The sequence below is a fragment of the Silene latifolia genome, chromosome 1, assembly GCF_048544455.1.
Source record: "Silene latifolia isolate original U9 population chromosome 1, ASM4854445v1, whole genome shotgun sequence".
NCBI lineage: Eukaryota > Viridiplantae > Streptophyta > Magnoliopsida > Caryophyllales > Caryophyllaceae > Silene > Silene latifolia.
The window spans coordinates 4,774,194-4,790,107 of NC_133526.1; the positions used below are offsets into that span (position 1 = coordinate 4,774,194).

General features: G+C 35.8%; 2 protein-coding genes across 2 annotated transcripts; both read left to right on the plus strand.

Annotated features, from left to right (window-relative positions):
* The first annotated feature begins 1,443 nt into the window (after positions 1–1,443).
* On the plus strand, positions 1,444–2,103 carry LOC141626505 (FBD-associated F-box protein At4g10400-like). The gene has a single exon (XM_074440292.1). The coding sequence runs from the start codon at positions 1,444–1,446 to the stop codon at positions 2,101–2,103; it is 660 nt and encodes a 219-aa protein (XP_074296393.1).
* Positions 2,104–9,719: 7,616 nt separating this feature from the next.
* LOC141626608 (F-box/LRR-repeat protein At4g14103-like) lies at positions 9,720–11,162 on the plus strand. The gene has a single exon (XM_074440336.1). The coding sequence runs from the start codon at positions 9,720–9,722 to the stop codon at positions 11,160–11,162; it is 1,443 nt and encodes a 480-aa protein (XP_074296437.1).
* Positions 11,163–15,914: the final 4,752 nt, after the last annotated feature.

A 15,914-nucleotide genomic window follows, 5' to 3' on the forward strand; every position in this document is an offset into this window, starting at 1 on the left:
AGGAGATAAATCTTACTACTAAGCATGCAACAAATCAACAATAATTAAGAGGAAAAGTGATATTAATCTAATAACAAGGATTATTAAACTAAAAGGCACAATCTTTAACCAAATCCACTCAAAGATTAAGTCTTTAAGGACAACTAACCAAAGATGAACAAATGAAAGAGAATCAAAACAAAGATGAACAATGAAAAGATGAACAATGGTGAAAATAAGAACAACAAACAAACAACAACAACAATTTTAACATAAACAATCAAATAAACTTGAAGGAAGAACAAAATGTAAACAAATGGAAATAAGGAAAGAAATAATACCAATCAAGAAGCAAGAAAGGAAGAATGATAGAATAAATAAGTATAAACTTTCAATCTTCTTCTTACAACCCAAATTCAATCACAAATTGATTGAATTACTACTCTAATTAAGGAATGATTAGCAAAAGGATTAGCAAAGTTTTAAACTTGAAAGGGAAATATTCTTAGATCTAGGGTTGTGTGTACAAAAGGGTTTAAGAGAGGGTATTTATAGGTTACACAAGGATTAGGACAGAAATTGGAAATGGGCTTTGAAACACGTATATGCATTCCCTACGGTCAGCCGAACCGCTTTGCGCCGGGGCCGGGAGATCTGGAACTTTGAACGAGTTTTGGAGGTCATCAGTGTGCACGGCCGGTCAACCGCCGCCGGTCACCGACCGGGGGGCACCCTTGACTTCAATCTTGACTTTTGGCCTTTTGGAGGACTCCCGGTAGCTAGCTGGCCACGGCCATTTGATTGACCTACTGGGAGTTTCCTGTAACATTCCTTCATTTTCTTGTCTTCAAGCTCATATGGTCTTCCCAGCCGGCTAGCCGGCTGGGGATGCTCCTTCCAACTTCTTCCTTCATTTCCTTGTAAATGTACTCCCAGCCGGCTAGCCGGCCGCCGGCCTACCGGCTGAGGGTACTCCTCAGCATAACTCCCTTCATCTTTCATGCATAGCTTAGAAATCCCGTCTTTCTAGCTTCGTTTCGCCCGTTCCCGCCTCAATTTCTGCAAGGGGGCCAAAGTGTCATAGTAAAGGGAATCGGGACTAGAAACGAGAGTAAAGGGGGTACAAAACCGCCTTAAATGGGGTTGAATATGCATGAAAATAGAGGGAAAAAGAGTGCAAAATGGTCCTATATCAAGGCGGGAAAAAACACATGTGTGGTTTCTGTATTATAGATTAGTAATTAGTAATGGGCTTAATCCCGCTTCTTGTAACCCAAAAACAAATAGAGTTTTTTAAACGGGTTCCGGTTCGGAGTTTAATTAACTTTGTCAAGACTCGAGTTTTAGGCATCAAAATCTTTGGTCCATATCCAAGTGAAACTAAATCCAATATCGTAACTCATAGTACAAACGTATAAATACCAAATGAAGACTTAACCCCTAAAATCTTGTTAAACCCTAATAATGGCTGCCAAAAACAGAGCAGAGCAGAGGAGGCAGAGGACTAAAAAGAAGGCAGATGCCAAACAAAAAGAAGACAGGCTAAGCTCCCTTCCCGACGACATTCTTATCGGAATTATCGCCTACCTTCCTCTCCCTCAAGCCATCGCCACCGAGTCTTTATCTCGTCGATGGCTTGGTCTCTGGACTAACCGTACTACAATTCAATTAAGCAACCGTAATTACGACTGCTTACTTGAATTCTTTATCGCTTTTGACGATATCATGGCCTACTTTACCTCACCCGTCCTCCGTAGTTTTAGTTTCGAGTTAGTTGGCGTGAATAACCATTCGTTATATCTGCCTTCCTTTGATTCGAAACTCAAACAAATTTGTGAGCTGAACGTCCGTGAACTTAAGGTAACATTCCGTGTTAATTATGATGGTGTACATATCATTAATTTTCCGAGTGTAGTTTTTCAAACGCAGTCGTTGGTATCAGTTGAGTTTTGCTCAACGGTTGGTTGGCAGTTGCCTGAATCGATCAATCTTCCCAATCTTAAGAACTTAACTCTTTATCTTTGTCCTTCAAATTGCAATTGGTTCGAGAAACTAACCAAGGCTTGTCCATCACTCGAAGAAGTATCTTTAAACTACGAGGATCATAACTGTTTTTGTTCGTAGCAATCGAAATTTAAGACGTTTGTTTATAAACTTGGAAAAAAAGCAAATACCTTAAATTTCATATTAATGCCCCAAAGATCGAGTTATTGTCTGTTCGAGCTCCAAAATCAACGATTTGTACCTTCGGAAAGGTACCAATTATTTTACGTGAAGCAAACATCGAATTAACCGGTGTTGAACCTCCAGCGAAGGTAGATTACGAGTTAATGGCAGAATTTTACAAGGTTATGTCTAATGCTCGGGTTATGTCGTTCCATGTTTTTGCACTAGATAATTTTCCTACTACCTTGCTTCGAAAGTGTTGGACCTTTAGTCCTAATTAATTGTTTTGATAATGACAGTAATGATTTGTATGTGGACTTAATATTATAAACATATGCGTGTAATTGTGTGCTTAAGTGTTAATTTAGATAGGAACAATTACAATGACGCAAGCTTGAAGTATTGGACCAAGGAGGTTTTACTTCAAAGATATTTGATCGTAATGTTCAAGATCAAGACCAAATAACAACCACGAGACTCAAGATGAGAGACTTGTGAAGAGACGATTCGTTTCTTCAAGATCTACTCAAGATTAGATAGTATAGGTCGTCATTCGGTAATGGCTTTACTTTGTTTGATTTAAAGGTTAGTGAAGTTATGACCTAATAGCCATAATTTCATTGCTAGACAAAAATGATGCGTTAATTTTTGGAAAATGTATTTTTAGTGATTTATTAAATAAGAGAGTATTTATTTTAATTGGAATTAATTAATAAGAATTTAAGTTGAATAAACTGTTGGTTTGTAACACGATATTTATATCGTCATGCAACCTAGGGCTTTAACTAAATTCTATCTCGATTTGTTGTGGGCTATGGAAGCAATAGTGGACCGAAGAAGGCCCAGAGGCCGGCCGAACCCTAGGGAGGCCGAACCCTAGGTGGCCGAAAACCCTAGGAGGCCAAACTCCTTCTTCCTTTGCTTCTTACTTGTTCATCAAGTCGTTTTGGGATTTATTCTTCCAGAACATTCCTATGCCCTAATTTCAGAACATTCCTAAAACCTAATTCACTCTACTATAAATACTCTCATTCATTCAACATTAAAAGTAGAACACACATCTACACTTTTAGAGAGAAAAATATTTTAAGCAAAATTCTTTGAGCCTTAATTTTTATTTTCCAATTTGCTTATACAAAAATTGCGCATCAAATTTGTCAATCACTCGAAGTAAAATCGTTATAGGATACTAAGTACACAAGATATTGTACTCACTCGCATAACGTGAGATTAATATTTATCGTTGTACTTTTCTTATTAACGTAAGAGCAACCTAGAGTATTTAGCGATACTCAATCTGAGTTATAATCATATAGTTGATTATACGAGTGGATTGATAATTTTTGTAATCCGGAGAAAGGTACTAAAAATTATTAATCGAGAATAGTGGACGTAGGTTTCGACTTGTGAAACTGAACCACTTCAAAATCCTGTGTGTCTCTCTTTCTCTCTCTCTCTTTATTATTGTTATTTCGATTTTGCATTTATTGTTAGTAATTTAATTAGTTGATTTTAATCAATAAAATCAAATAATTAATTTATATCATATATTTCGAAAAAGCGGTCATCGTTTTTAATACTCAATTCACCCCCCTCTTTCGTATTCGATCAATAGACTCCTCAGAAAGGCTACAAGTCTTACACTCGACACGAAACTGTGTAACGATGTTGACACGAAGATTGCGTTGTCGTCCTTCCAAGAATTATGTCCAAAATTAGACGCTTTGACCCTTAAATTTTCGGATTTTGGGAAGAATAACGCGAAGTGGATCCCCTAAAACCTTCCAATGTAAGCACATTACCACAAGGATGTTTTGCAATCTACTCTTCCATTGTCCTACGACTTCGTTAGGGTGTGAGGCTGAATTCGTCGGGAGATTTTTCAGATGTCTCAAAATCCGCCCAAAGTAACTAGTTCAATTCAGATGGTGAAGTTATCCCTTTTAGTCGTTTGCCAAGGCATATTTTCAATCCTCTAGAATGACACGGAAAAAAAAACTATGGTACAAAGTATTTATGTACTCGGATGGTATACACAAAAAAAAAAAAAAAAAAAAAAAAAAAACTTATGTCATAGATACTCGTAATTGTGCTAAAGCTTATTTATTATAGTCGACTTTAATTTAAAAAATAAAATAAAATAAAATCACAAATACCTTGCGAAAAGAAAAGCTAAAGGATGTTGAAGATATTACGGTATATTGCATGTAATATACGGTAATCGGAATAATATTAGTATTATAGAATAAAGTATATTATGCTACTACTATTAGAAGATACGATTGTTATCTTCGGATCTTTGGACTAATATAAACGCGATATCATTGTAATTGGTTCAGACACAAACGAACTATTATCAATAATATGATAATTACTCTTATGCAATTCTCCCTCTCATTTCTATTATGGTTTCCGAGCCTCACGCTCTTGAGGCCTAAAAACAATATTATTGCGCCGCTTGCTGGAGGGACTAATAAATTATGATGCCCTCCGGCGGGAATTTACGAAAATATAATTATTAGTGTTGGCGAAAATTTTATATAGAATAATATTTCTTTTATTAAGAAAAAGGGGACGATTTTGAATAGTTTTGGTTCGTGGCTAAACAAATTGAATTGGCCAATGATGGCTTTCAATTTTAGCAAATCTATCATTTTGATTCATATACACCGTAATGGTGTTGTTTTGATCTGAATTACGCCCAGATGGTGTTTTTTAATGGCTGCTTTTATCATCTGGTGATATGGTATTCCGACATTTGGACTGCATTCATCATGTAATGATTGGTGATGTGGGACGTTATATTATTGGCGATTTACGCGAAGCTCGGTTTGGCGAGTCCTATACGCATCGACTGGCGAGTCACGCACCAAAATTTGTCAAGTTCGAAAAAATGCGACGTTCTTGACAACGAAATTTCAACGATTTGGTGGGTTCGAAAAGCGACGACGTTCCCATTCGCCAAAGCAGTTCGAAAAAGAATGGCCTTCCTCTTAAAGATCGAAGGTTTAAAAAAAATGGTTTTATTGGTCTTTGTTTTCCTTGCAAACCCTTGAAAATTTAGACAAATTACCATGGGTTTGAGGAGGGATGTTGAAGATATTACGGTATATTATAATATACCATAATCGGAATAATATTTGTATTATAGAATAAAGTATATTATGCTACTACTATTAGAACATATGATTGTTATCTTCGTATCTTTGGGCTAATATAAATGCGATATCATTGTAATTGTTTCAATAGGATAATATTACAATTACTCTTATGCAATTCTCCCTCTCAATTTCTATTAAAGGACATAAACCCTAAAAACCCTCAATTTCTATTAAAGGACATAAACCCGAAAAAGCCTTGAAGCCTTAGCAAAGATGGAAGGGACAAACAGGAATAATAGAAGGAGAAATAGAAGGGTGGACGGGTTGAGTTCTCTCCCCAACGATATTCTTATTTTAATAATCTCCCTTCTTCCTCTTCGATCTGCCATTGCTACCGGGACTTTATCCCGTCGATGGCGTGGTCTTTGGACTAACACAACCTCTATCGATTTCACCTTTGGTCCTTACCGGAATCAATTTAATCTCGATACCGCATTGAATGGAACCATGAGACAAATTACCTCACCTTTAATCCATAGCTTCAGTATCGATTTTGTTGAATCCTTTAATGCGGACTTTTGGGCGCCTTGCATGGATATTGTTATTCGCGACGTTTGTAACCGGAACGTCCATCAACTTAAGGTAACATGGTGTAATAATCCTTTATGTAGGTTTTCTAATTCCTATACATTACCAAGTGTTATTTTTCAAACGCAGTCGCTAGTGTCGATGGAATTGGGCTCCAAAGGCGGCTCGTATGATTATTATTATCGTGATTGGCAATTCCCTTATGATTGTGATGCCATCAATCTTCCAAATTTGAAGATTTTAACCATTTACTTTGCTTTGGAGTTCGAAATCTTAAAATGGATTGAAAAACTAATTAAGTTTTGTCCATCACTCAAGAAATTGTCTTTAAATTGCTATGATAGAGAAATTGATACGTCTTTGGAAAGCTGTAAAATAGTGATTAATTCCCCAAATTTAGAATACTTGGCTATTTCCGCTCCGAAATCATTGACCATTTCTTTTGAGGAGGAACCAATTGTGCTGCGTGAAACAAAAATCGAATTTACTGATCTCTTCGAAGGTCAAGCAGATAAAGAAAAGTTGTCTAAATTTTGCGAGGCGATTTCTAAAGTAAGGATCCTTACCATTGATATTTCTACAGTAGATACCTTATCTACTACGGTGTTTCGCAATGTTACTCGTCTCACTTTTAATATGAAACTGCGCCTCTGTTTAAATACTCTGTTGTCCGTGTTAGACATGTGTCCGGTATTAGACGTTTTGAACCTTAAATTTTGCGGTGTCGATAATAATCATAAGAAGCAGCCGTTATACCAAAACCCTGGCGACATAAGAAGCTCACAGCGAGCACTCAGAAAGATAAAGTCGATAAACGTGGAAATCGATAACAGGAGAAGTTATTACAGGTACGCGGAATCTTTCTCACGCCTTATAATGGATTTGTTAAGAAGCACTTGCGATTTGGAGCACTTGAATCTTAGAGTAAATGATTTACATCAAGATTGGTCACCGCCGGGTAATTTGTTGCTTGATGAAAAAGACGAGATAAAGTTGTGCAAGCAACTGTATTGGTGTCCAACGATCTCCAATTGCGATGTTGAATTTAAAGGGAGTTTTATTAAGATGTCTCGAAAAGATGGTCCCAAACTTAGTACTCAAAATGGCAAAGTTATCTGTTTTGGTCGTCCCAGAAGGGTTTAATTTAACTCCGTATTCAGTAGAACTATCTATTGTTTTTGGACGATGTTGCAAAAAACTACAGGTATTTAATTTGCTTTATGATGCATATGAGTTAATTTGGTTTGAAATCTTTGATTGTTAATTACTCATCGGTAGTTGAATTATATTTTCGTTGTATTAATCCTATATCCTACCCGTCCGTAGACCATAACTAGTCCATCTTTCCAGCAAATAAATTGAAGCAATTAGAAACTTAGAGTGGATAGGTTTGCATTTTGCAAATAACACAAGAACATTGTTTCATCGTGTTAGTTTCGGAAATCGTATAATGTAAGACCGTATCAGTGTGAAATGTTATTCTTTTATTTAGTGTAAAGGGAGCAATAAGAGGGATTTTGATTTTGATGGTGACAGGATTTGAACCCAGGTTATGAGCACCACTGCTCATGACTTTATCAGTTAAGTTAATTGACACGCACAATTACCCTTATTAACGCTATGTTATCCACCACCTAACTAAATCTATAAGCTATATTACCTTAAAAAATTTAGTAGGAAAAAACACAGATCCTCGTTTGAATGTCTTTTTATTTATAAAGGCCATGAGAAACATTTTTTTTTAGAAGGAAGACGATCCTTACAAAATTTGCCCAAACTAAATGAATAGTTCTACAACTAGCCATCGTACCATATAATTCACACTTTTTAATTGGGTTACTCTTATCTATAAAATCTAATTAAAAAGATACCTAAAATAATGTGACATGAAAATTTTTGATGTGACATGACATCTTCAAATGCGATGTTACATATTTTAAATGTGACATGGATTATCAATTTCACTACTCCCATTGTTACTTACTTCTATTACTTTCATTACTCTCGCTCGCTGCTAAGGCTCTGTTTAGTAAAACTACCTGAAAAGATACCTGAAACCTGAAAAGGCACCTGAAAATTGAAAAGCTAACTGAAACCTGAAAAGGTAGCTGATATGGTAACTGAAAATTGGGAGCTGAAAAGGTAACACTGATTATATAGAAAATGTTTGGCAAACTAGCAGAAAAGGTAGCTGATTTTTGGTAAAATGACGTAAAAGGATATAATAATTATTTAATATTATAAATTGAAGGGGTAAAACATGGAAAATAACTTATTTCAGGTACCTGAAATCTCAAATGCTACTCTAGGTAGCATTTCATTTTAGGTAGCTTATTTGGACAAATAAGCTACTTGCCAAACACTTGCACAAAAATTAGGTAGCTGAAATTTTGGTCAAATAAGCTATTTTGGTCAAATAAGCTAACCTGAATTGACATGCCAAACAGAGGCTAAGATCGTTATTTTAACTATTCAATCATATTACTATATCCAATGTTATTATAATTCTTTTCACTGCTAACATGAAATACTTTTAGCATGGGTGGTGCTCATTCATGGACAAGTTTTACTCTTTCATGAACGTAAATGATCATAATACCCTTTTTATTTTAATGATTTTCGTTCTAAAACCCTTCTTTCATTCTATCTCTATCTTCTTCATCTACTCTTTTCTCACTCTAACTACCACCATCCAACCACCACTACCCGCCAGCCACCACCCTCACCGCCGCCTCCCTTGCGCTCCCGGTTGGTCTTGACGACCTCCTCAGACCGACCATCAGACGATTTCACAGATCCGCCTCTCACCACATATACCCCTTTCCCTAACACCACTGAAGCATCTTGTGACACCACCGAGAGGACGAATCATGAATAACACCGCCGGACCACCCGAACACTGTACTCATCGTCCACCCCCTACCATACTACCACAAAACAATTAACAAAATTGAAAGGAAAAAAAAACGAATACCTTAAACTACAATGGCCGAACAATACTCTTGGATATACGACTTAATTTATTACTCATTTGTAACTCAAAATCCTTAGTGTAGTATATACTTCATGATAAACCAGTAAATCTAATTTATCAGTGACGGTTTAAACAGACCCTAATTTAATTAGTGTAAATCAATTCCTTATTTTGATATAATATAATTAACAGATTGAGAATTAGAATTATTACTTAATCGATACGAGAATTAACATCCATAATTGTGTAATTTGACGGATTTGATTAATGTTGTGAATTTGATTAATTTTGTGAGGGAGAGAATTAGAGAGATTTTTTTTGTGTTTCTAGGCAAATGACATATTGTGGAAAAATAATGAAAAAAGTCCATGAAAAGAGTAAAACCCGTTCATGATGAGCAACTAACTATTTAGCCATGCAATTTTAAAAGGTTTATATATACATAAAAAAAATACATATATGCATTAAATCAAATCGAAATAATTACGGAATGTTATATTTTTTTGGAAATCTAGCTTGATTTATTTATCTTTTAATTAATTGTTTCCAAAATATAACATACTCATATTATATTGGTGTTAAATAATTAACATCTTTATACCAATTAATATAATTAGTAGGGCATGTTTATTTTAAGGAAAATCTCAATATTCTAGTTTCTATTTTTATAAGGAGAAGAATATTTACGAAAATTTTATGGAAATTTGTACGCTCGTATAATTGAACATGTAATTAAGAAATTACGTTATTTATTAATGAATAAAAATATTCTTAAATTATGTCATAATCATTCGAAATAGTAAACTTATAGCCGAGTTTGACCTAAAAAAAAAAAGCAAAATCAGAAAATTCTTGCAAAGAGAAAAAGCTAAAAGACATAAACCCTAAAAACCTTTGAAAACTTAGCAAAGATGGCGACGACGAACGAGAACGATAGAAGAAGTAGTAATCGAAGTAACGACAGGCTGAGCTATCTCCCCGACGACATTCTTATCGGAATTATTTCCCTTCTTCCTCTCCAATTAGCCATCGCTACCGGAACTTTATCCCGTCGATGGCGTGGTCTCTGGTCCAACACAACCTCTATTGAAATCGCCTTCCGCGAGACTTATAACTTACATAATCTCGATACCACATTGAATGAAACCATGAGACAAATGACCTCACCTTTTATCCATACCTTCAATATCGATTTCAAAAAATCCTTTGATCTTGATTATTGGGCGCCTCTCATGGATATTGTAATTCAGGACGTTTGTAACCGGAACGTCCATCAACTTAAGGTAACATGGCGTGATACTTCTTGTTGGGATAATTACTATGCATTACCAAGTGTTATTTTCCAAACGCTGTCGCTAGTGACGATTGAATTGGGTTCCAAAAGTGGCTCGTATGATGATTGGCGATTCCCTGAGGATTCTGATACCATCAATCTTCCGAATTTGAAGAATTTAACCGTTCACTTTGGTCCCAAGTATCAATGGATTGAAAAACTAGTTAAGGCTTGTCCGTCACTTGTAAAATTGTCGTTAAATTGCTGGGTTAGCTATATCGTCGTGTCTTTGCAAAGCGGTACATTTGTGATTAATGCCCCAAATTTAGAGTACTTGGCTATTTTTGCTCCAAAATACATGACTTTTTCCTTTGAGGAGGAACCGATTGGGCTGCGTGAAACCAAAATTGAATTTACTAATCTTCACCAATATCAATCAGATAAAGATAAATTGTCTAGATTGTATAAGGCGGTTTCTAAAGTAAGGATCCTTACCATTGATATTTCTGCAGTAGATGCCTTATCTACGGTGTTACACAATGTTACTCGGCTCACAATTAATATGAAATCGAGCCATAGTTTAAATACTTTGTTGTCACTGTTAAAGATGTGTCCTAAAGTAGATGTTTTGACCTTGAAATTTTGGGGTGTTGATAATTATAACAAGCTGCCGTTATACCGAAATCCTGGCAATGTAAGCATCTCAGGAAGGATAAAGTCGATAAATGTGGAAATCGATAACTGGGTAACTTATTGCAAGCCTGCGAAATCATTATCACGCCTTATAGTGCATTTGTTAAGAAGCACTTGCAATTTGGAGCACTTCAATCTTAGAGTAAATGATTTTCATCAAGACTGGGACTGGCTGCCGTCGGCTAATTGTTTGAGGAATCAAGAACATGAGTTAAAGTTGTGCAAGAAGCTCTATCGATGGCCAACGATCTCCAGTTGTTGTGATGTTGAATTTAATGGGAGATTTTTCAAGATGTCTCGAAAAGATGGTCCCAAAATTACGACTGTCAATGGCAAAGCTATCTATTTCCATCCTTCCCGGAAAGGTTTCATTTATAAAGAAAAATGATTTATTGTCTTATAATGCACGTCACTCAACTTAACATCGGAGGCAAGTTTGATGTCTATTAGTAAAAAAGTCCGATGTCTATCACGGTTTTTGTAGTAGTGTATATAATTATAGTAGAAGTATGTATTGTTTTCGTTGATGTTGCAAAGATGTGCCGAGTATTTAAGTTTCTGCTATACTAATTTGATTGTTAATCGTAAAACAAGTTCAGAATATGTTGTACACAACAATGAAAATGTGAGTATCCGACTCCTCCAGGAACCATCAAAAGTTAGGTTCATGGGTATGTCTTACCCACTTCAAGGACTAGGCAGATCACCGACCTCATCCCTTAACCATGAGGTCAGGGGTTTAATCCCTTCTCATGAAAATGGAGCAAACTCTTTGACCATCTTTTTACCTTTTTGTGAGAGCACCATGGCAAGGATTATACCGTTGTCAACGGTGGACACCTCGCTTTACAAAAAAAAAAAACAAGTCTATATTTTAACTCTATGGGAATCAAACCCCTGACTTCAGAGGCGTAGCTACCTAGTAGCATGGGTAGCAGCCGCTACCCCAAACCCCGAAAATTTGACAAAGAAGATGAAATTTTGCTACTTCATATATCGCTGATATTTGTCAAAGGATAAATAAATAATACGTTTCTAAGGTAGCATCAGAATGTATATGGTCTAGTGGTAAATTAAGTACAGGTACATCCATTAGGAAATGCGTTTGACACCTATAATAAGCAATTTTTTTCACACACTCACGTGTTGAGTTGTATATTGCTTGTATATGGTACCCACATTATTTTTTAACCTAAATAATATCTCTCCTAATATCCTATTCTCTAATTCCCAAGTCCATTTCCCTAAAAAAAAAAAAAAAATCTCAAATCATAGGTAGTTAAGACCTTTCATCAAGTATTTGTTTTGCGAGAATAATTCGTATGACCATGTAACTAATAAAATAAAATACAATATTTAATAGACTAATACGTCAACTGAAAGTCTAGTTCTTATCGACAATAAAAAAACGAATTGTTTATAAAAAAAATTCTATTTTGTTATTGTGTTCACGACTTCACGATACTTTCGCTACCCCAAATTTTTAATCCTGGCTCCGCCCCTGTCTGACTTCAAAAGGTCAGAAGGTGGACTCTTTACCATCGGAGCCAACCCTACTTGTGGGCATAAAATGGGTGCTAAAACAAAATGGATATGATTTTGATTGGGCCATATTCAAATTAATGGGGTATTTATATAAATGAATACATGTAGACATGTAGTATAACATAACACAAGTGAAAAACCCTTATCGATGGCCGTCGCCAAGAGACGGAGACCAAATAGCAACTCCGAAGGCGAAGGCGGAGATGGAGGAGATCGACTGAGTACCCTCTCAGACGACATTCTTATCGAAATTATTTCCTACCTTCCTCTCCGATCAGCTATTGTTACCGGTTCTTTATCTCGTCGATGGCGTGGTCTTTGGACAAATAGAACATCCATCTACATAAACAACCGTACATTAGGAGTGTCTCCTTATAAATTTTCTTTCTCTATTGTTTTTCGTAACATCACAAAGCAAATTAGGTCACCTTCCATCCATAGTTTCTTCCTCGAATTAGACGGGTATATTACGAATTGGCAGACTACTCTCAATTCTTGGCTTCATCAAATTTGTTGCTCCAATGTCCAACAACTCAAGTTAACGTGGCCGGATTTTTATTCTCATCCCAAGCCTATATTGCCTTGCAACTTTTTCAAGTACGCTCGTTGAAGGAAAGAGGTCGATGATACCATTTTATGAAGCGATTTCTAATGTCGAAACTCTTACATTGGATGTTTTGGTACTACATTATTTCTCTACTGTTTTCAGTAATGCAACTCGTCTTACACTTAATATGCGAACGTGCTATAAAATTGAAATACTGTCGTCATTACTGGATTTGTGTCCTGCGTTGGACGTTTTAACCATAAAATTTGGGGATATTTCTAGCCATTTCAGATGGAACTTGAATCCCCCGAAGCATGACCATGTACGCCCCGTACCACGAGTTGTCAAGCGGATAGAGATTGAATACTTGTTGCGCGAACAGTATTACAAGCCTGTACAGTCTTTCTTAGAATTAGTTGAATACTTGTTATTTAGCAGAACCATTGCTTCAGAGCATTTCCATTTTAGTTTAACCGGTGATAAATATCGCGAAATGGAATGTGTAGACCGTGAAAAAAGAATGGAATTAGACTTGTGTAAGGTTTTCAACAAGCTTCCATTGATTTGGATAGAAGGTGAGATCGAATTTGTAGGGGAGTATTTTAAGATGTCGCGAAGAGCTGGTCCTAAAGTTCGAGGAGCAAGTCGCAAAGTTATCAATTTTAGTTGTTCGTCAGGAGACAATTTCAAATTTTAGAAAAATTTTACGATTTTTTTAAACAATTGTACCTTGTTAATTTATCAGTTTGCTACTACTTTTTATTTTTTATTTGCAATTTACATTGTTATTGATGTATTCTTGGCAGGAGTCTTTGAGACATTGCGATGAAATTATACATGTCGTTGTTATTAGAGCTGTCAAACAATGACACGATACGAACCCGACACAAAATTAATGGTTTTCAGTTAAGGTTTAATGACCCATTTATGTAAGTGGATCGACATGAACACGACACGATATTTAATTGGGTTGGGTTTGGGTTGAGCTCTCTAAACACGAACCCGACACAAATGACCTGTTTATCATATTAATCCTGATTTTTCTTGATCCTCCATCACATAAATATACTTAAACTTTCCAAATATGCACATGACAAAACACGACACGAACCCGACACGAAATTAACAGGTTAGGGTTGAGGTTTGATGACCCATTTATGTAAGTGGGTCGCCACGAACACGACACGATATTTAATTAGGTCGGGTTTGGGTTGGAGGGTTTGTTACCCATTTACATGTGACACGGATATGAACCCAACACGACCCGATTTGTTTGTCAGGTCTAGTTGTTATAACTTCATATGGTTATAGTCATATTCATTACCATATATAAGAAGTCTCAAAAAGTTTCCTTCGGAAACAAATGAGCATTAAACTATTAACTTTTGATTAAAATATAACTTTTCACCAAACTAAATTAATTTTTTAATTAATCTAAAATGAATGTCTAATAAATACAAATGTCTAAACTTTGTTAAAGAATAATTTAACGCATATTTGCACTATATAAAAAAAAACTTATATTTTAGATTTGTGAAAAAAAAAACATTAAAGTAATTTGAGAAATTTATAAAATGAAATTATTAGCTTAGCGTTTAAAAAAATTCATATACATTTCATGACATCTCAATTTTATTAAATATTTTTGCATTCAGTTTTTTAGTGAGTAATAAGTAATAAAAAAAATAAAGAATCTATAATTACCGCGTATTCATTGTACGGGATCTAAATTAGTATTTAAATAAATGGGTTAAATTTATTTGGGATATTTTACATGATAGCCCTATATTTTTTTTATATTTTATGGGGTACCTCTCCTTTCTTACTGAAAAACTTTGACCGCGCATAATTCATGGTAATGAAATCGGAACGCGACCTAATTTTTTTTTCCAAATTGATCGTCTTTCCGAAATCTTTGATTTAAAAAAAAAATTGTCACTTTATGAGCTTGTTGCAAAAGTGATGGTTGGTCAAATGCTTTTAACCAAATAAACTTTGAGTGGCTATATCTCATGGATAGGGATGGCAACGGGTCGGGTCTGGATCAGGTCTAACTAGATCCAGACCCGACCCGTGAAAACTCACCTTAGACCCAGACCCGACCGAAACCCGCAAGGGTCTAAAATTAATAGACCCATACCCGACCTCTTCGGGTCTAGGTCTGGTCCGGGTCTACCCACGGGTCCAAAGTTTCACAGTTTTTCCCTCTACTGTGCCCTCCTTTTCTGCTTTTTCTTTTATCCCTCTCTCCTTCGTGCTTCTTCATCCAACGAATATGAACATTCAATCAACAATGTTTCACACATCTCACTTCCCTGGATTTATTTCTTCTATTCAACCATCCAACAATAATTAAAACCTCTAATTTCTCCCTAAAAAACCCTAATTTCTTTTACCCATGTAAATCAAAATCCAAAGAATTATGGGAAACCCTCGGAAACTTTCAATCAATATCAGCAAAGAACAAAGAAAAATAAGATTTGCTCATCAATCAGAAATTTATCCTTTTTCCTCTACAAACATGAAAACCTTGTCCTACAAGAGTACAAATAGATTTATTTTGGCAAGAGGATTTAGGTTTAGAGAGAGTTGAATTTATCTTAGAGGAGGATTTGGGTTAGAGGGGAGAAGAATGAAAGGAAACAAATGAATCCCGTCATCCCGTGTTTGTGTGTTTGTTAAGTTTAAGTTTTTTTTTTAATTATACGGGTCTATGGGTCGTGTCTGGGTCCCATAAATCAGACCCGGACCCAGACCCAAAGTATTTTATTAAGACCCATACCCGACCCATACCCATTCGGGTCTCAAAAATTCAGACCCAGACCCGACCCATTAGGGTCCGACCCAAAGGGTGTGGGTTGGGTCCCCGACCCACTGCCATCCCTACTCATGGATTCAACTTTATGGGCTTGCCTGAATCCATGGAATAATTCGGGGGTAAAATTTAATTGAGTGATAATTACCGAGGAAGTTAATTACTTGAGTAATGAGTTCATTGATGATAGGTTTGACATAAGGATAATAATTACTTAGAGTATGTTTTACTCC